Source organism: Myzus persicae, unplaced genomic scaffold (genome assembly GCF_001856785.1).
Source record: "Myzus persicae strain clone G006 unplaced genomic scaffold, MPER_G0061.0, whole genome shotgun sequence".
In the NCBI taxonomy this organism is placed as follows: Eukaryota; Metazoa; Arthropoda; class Insecta; order Hemiptera; family Aphididae; genus Myzus; species Myzus persicae.
Window position 1 is genome coordinate 1 of NW_019102580.1, and position 2,408 is coordinate 2,408.

Here is a 2,408-nt window from a genome sequence, read left to right on the forward strand (position 1 = left end):
ATGCATGATACATTTTATGTCAATATAGGTACTAAGATTATTTCGTCTTAAATTATTATTTTACGATATATGACTCATTTTCATTTTATATAAAATATGCATAATTAGAATATTTACAAGATGTCCTATTATTCACATAATATTTAAGTTGTACATACATTACACTCGTATTTATTATTACTGTCTTTATCATTTTCACACCAAAATATAGTATAATCATTGGCTTGATTAGGTGCTAATATTGTTTGACTACTGGCATTTTTCCACGAAAGTTCAAATACACCTCGTTCATCAAATGCGATTTTTGTAAATGATAGCGGTTAGTCAATTTCTAATTACAGTCAACGTTAAAACTCATTCAAACAATTTTGAATTACATTTAAACAGGTACTGACTTTCGGATTCAATGGGAACAAAAATTGTTGAATACTCGATTGATGAACCTTCTTTATTCGATGAAAACACTGTAAAATTGTACGCAATGTCAGTACTGAGTCCTTCAAACTTGGCATAATTCGAATATGTTTCATTACTGCGGTGAATACTAAATTGTGAAAAAATGTTCAATTCATAAATTATTTGAGCAATAAATTAAAATATATAAAAAGAAATTAATTGAAAAATAGAACTAACATGGTTTTGTTATCTGTAGTTGTAGAAGTGAAGTAAGCACGATACTCAAATGAATCGCCACATTTCTCGTTGTCTTCAATATTTTGCCAGTAAATGAACACGTCTCTTTTGGATTTGTCCACTGGCGAAGTAACACACTCAAAGCTTCCAACATCAGTTCGTGGAGGTCTTCTAGGTACTATACGTAATTTATATTATAATTATTAAACATCAATTAAATTATATTATTTACGAAACGCATACTTATTAATTAAATGTTTAAGTTTAACAAACTCAATTATCATACTGTGCAGCCTAGGTATGCGTGTAACCATATAGATTAAGGATGGCGAACCTATGGCACACATGTCACAGAGTGACTCGTGCACACTATTTTAGTAACACACACAAATGTGTAAAAGTTTGATAATATAAAAGTTTTTGAAAAAAAAAATTGACGAGTTATCGAACTAGTTGACGCGCAGGGAAAACAAAGTCCAACCAAAATTGTTATTTGACACGGTGGCACAAAAAGGTTCGCCATCCCTGATATAGATAATAATACATAAATAAACTTACTTGAAGGATTAGTTTTCAAAGTTATGCAACCGGGAGGAGACCATTTATCCTCTCCACGAGCAACTGAAGAACGTACATATATTCGAAAATCGTAATGCGTGAACGGGTATCTTAAATCAGTTACATTGAAATAATAAAATCCAGTGTCACGTTCTCGACAATCCGAATAAGAATAGGTTTGATTGGAAGTTGATGGCGAACTACAAAAGTCACTCACATTTACAGACTACAAAAAATAAAGGTTACCATTTTATAATTTATATTTTTATTGGAAATTGCATAAGCACTCACATGCCAATGTTCAGGATTGGAATCCCACTGAGATTTATATTCGATCTTATGATTTAGTTCTCGTGGAAAAGTTGTCATAGCACCTACAGACCACTTTAGCAAGGCACTAGATTGTGTTGTGTCCACCACTGTGATATTAATAGGGCTCGCTGGGATAACTAAATAAAATGTAAAAAAAATTGTAATAGTCATTTTTTACAGGATTATTATTTTTAAGTAAAATGGTCGTAATCTAAATGATACGCTTGTTATTTATAGTTAAATACAATTTAAGCAATATGCAATGTACCATTAGCGTAGTGATGAAAACGAATAATTGTAGTTGAATTTCCCAATTCGTTATCCCCAATTAATGTAAAGTAGTAATATTCGTATGGTTGTCTATACATTGGTATTGTAGATAAATCCCAACAACAATTATTTTCTCTGGAATCTGCATCATTAGGACAACTTATAATAGTTCTGAAAAAATGATATTTGTATATAGTTACTAATTTCAACTTTAAATTACTTTTCTACAATACCTGTCTCCAGCATAACCGGGTAATTTAAAGAATAACTTATATGTCGTTCTAATTGGGTTTTCTGGTTTGGTCCAATTGCATTTCAAACTTACCCAATTGTAAGATATACAAGAGAAGTTTGTGATTATAGCTGGTTTATCTAAAAAATAATACTTTGAATGAAAAACCATTTAAACACAGTTAAAAGTCAGATTCTGAGCTAAAATTTTATATTAAAATCTATGTATTAATTATTATTATTATAGCTGCCATAATAATCCAAAATATTTTGGATTATTATAGCTGCCATAATAATCCAAAATATTTTGGTCTCGATCAATTTTTAAACATTTGGGAAATATCATAATTTTGATAGGAATTCATATGAAATCATTTGAAATCATTGTAAGTACCTATTCTATG

At 29.9% G+C, this 2,408-nt stretch overlaps 1 protein-coding gene across 1 annotated transcript; it reads right to left on the reverse strand.

The window, feature by feature from the left end:
• Positions 1-229: 229 nt before the first annotated feature.
• On the reverse strand, positions 230-2,185 carry LOC111032616 (cytokine receptor-like). Its single transcript, XM_022313012.1, has 7 exons — positions 2,007-2,185; positions 1,772-1,944; positions 1,483-1,640; positions 1,192-1,417; positions 634-811; positions 396-544; positions 230-331 (listed from the first exon to the last, which is right to left on the reverse strand). Exons 1-7 carry the CDS (start codon positions 2,174-2,176, stop codon positions 321-323), a joined length of 1,065 nt encoding a protein of 354 aa, XP_022168704.1. The 5' UTR covers positions 2,177-2,185; the 3' UTR covers positions 230-320.
• Positions 2,186-2,408: the final 223 nt, after the last annotated feature.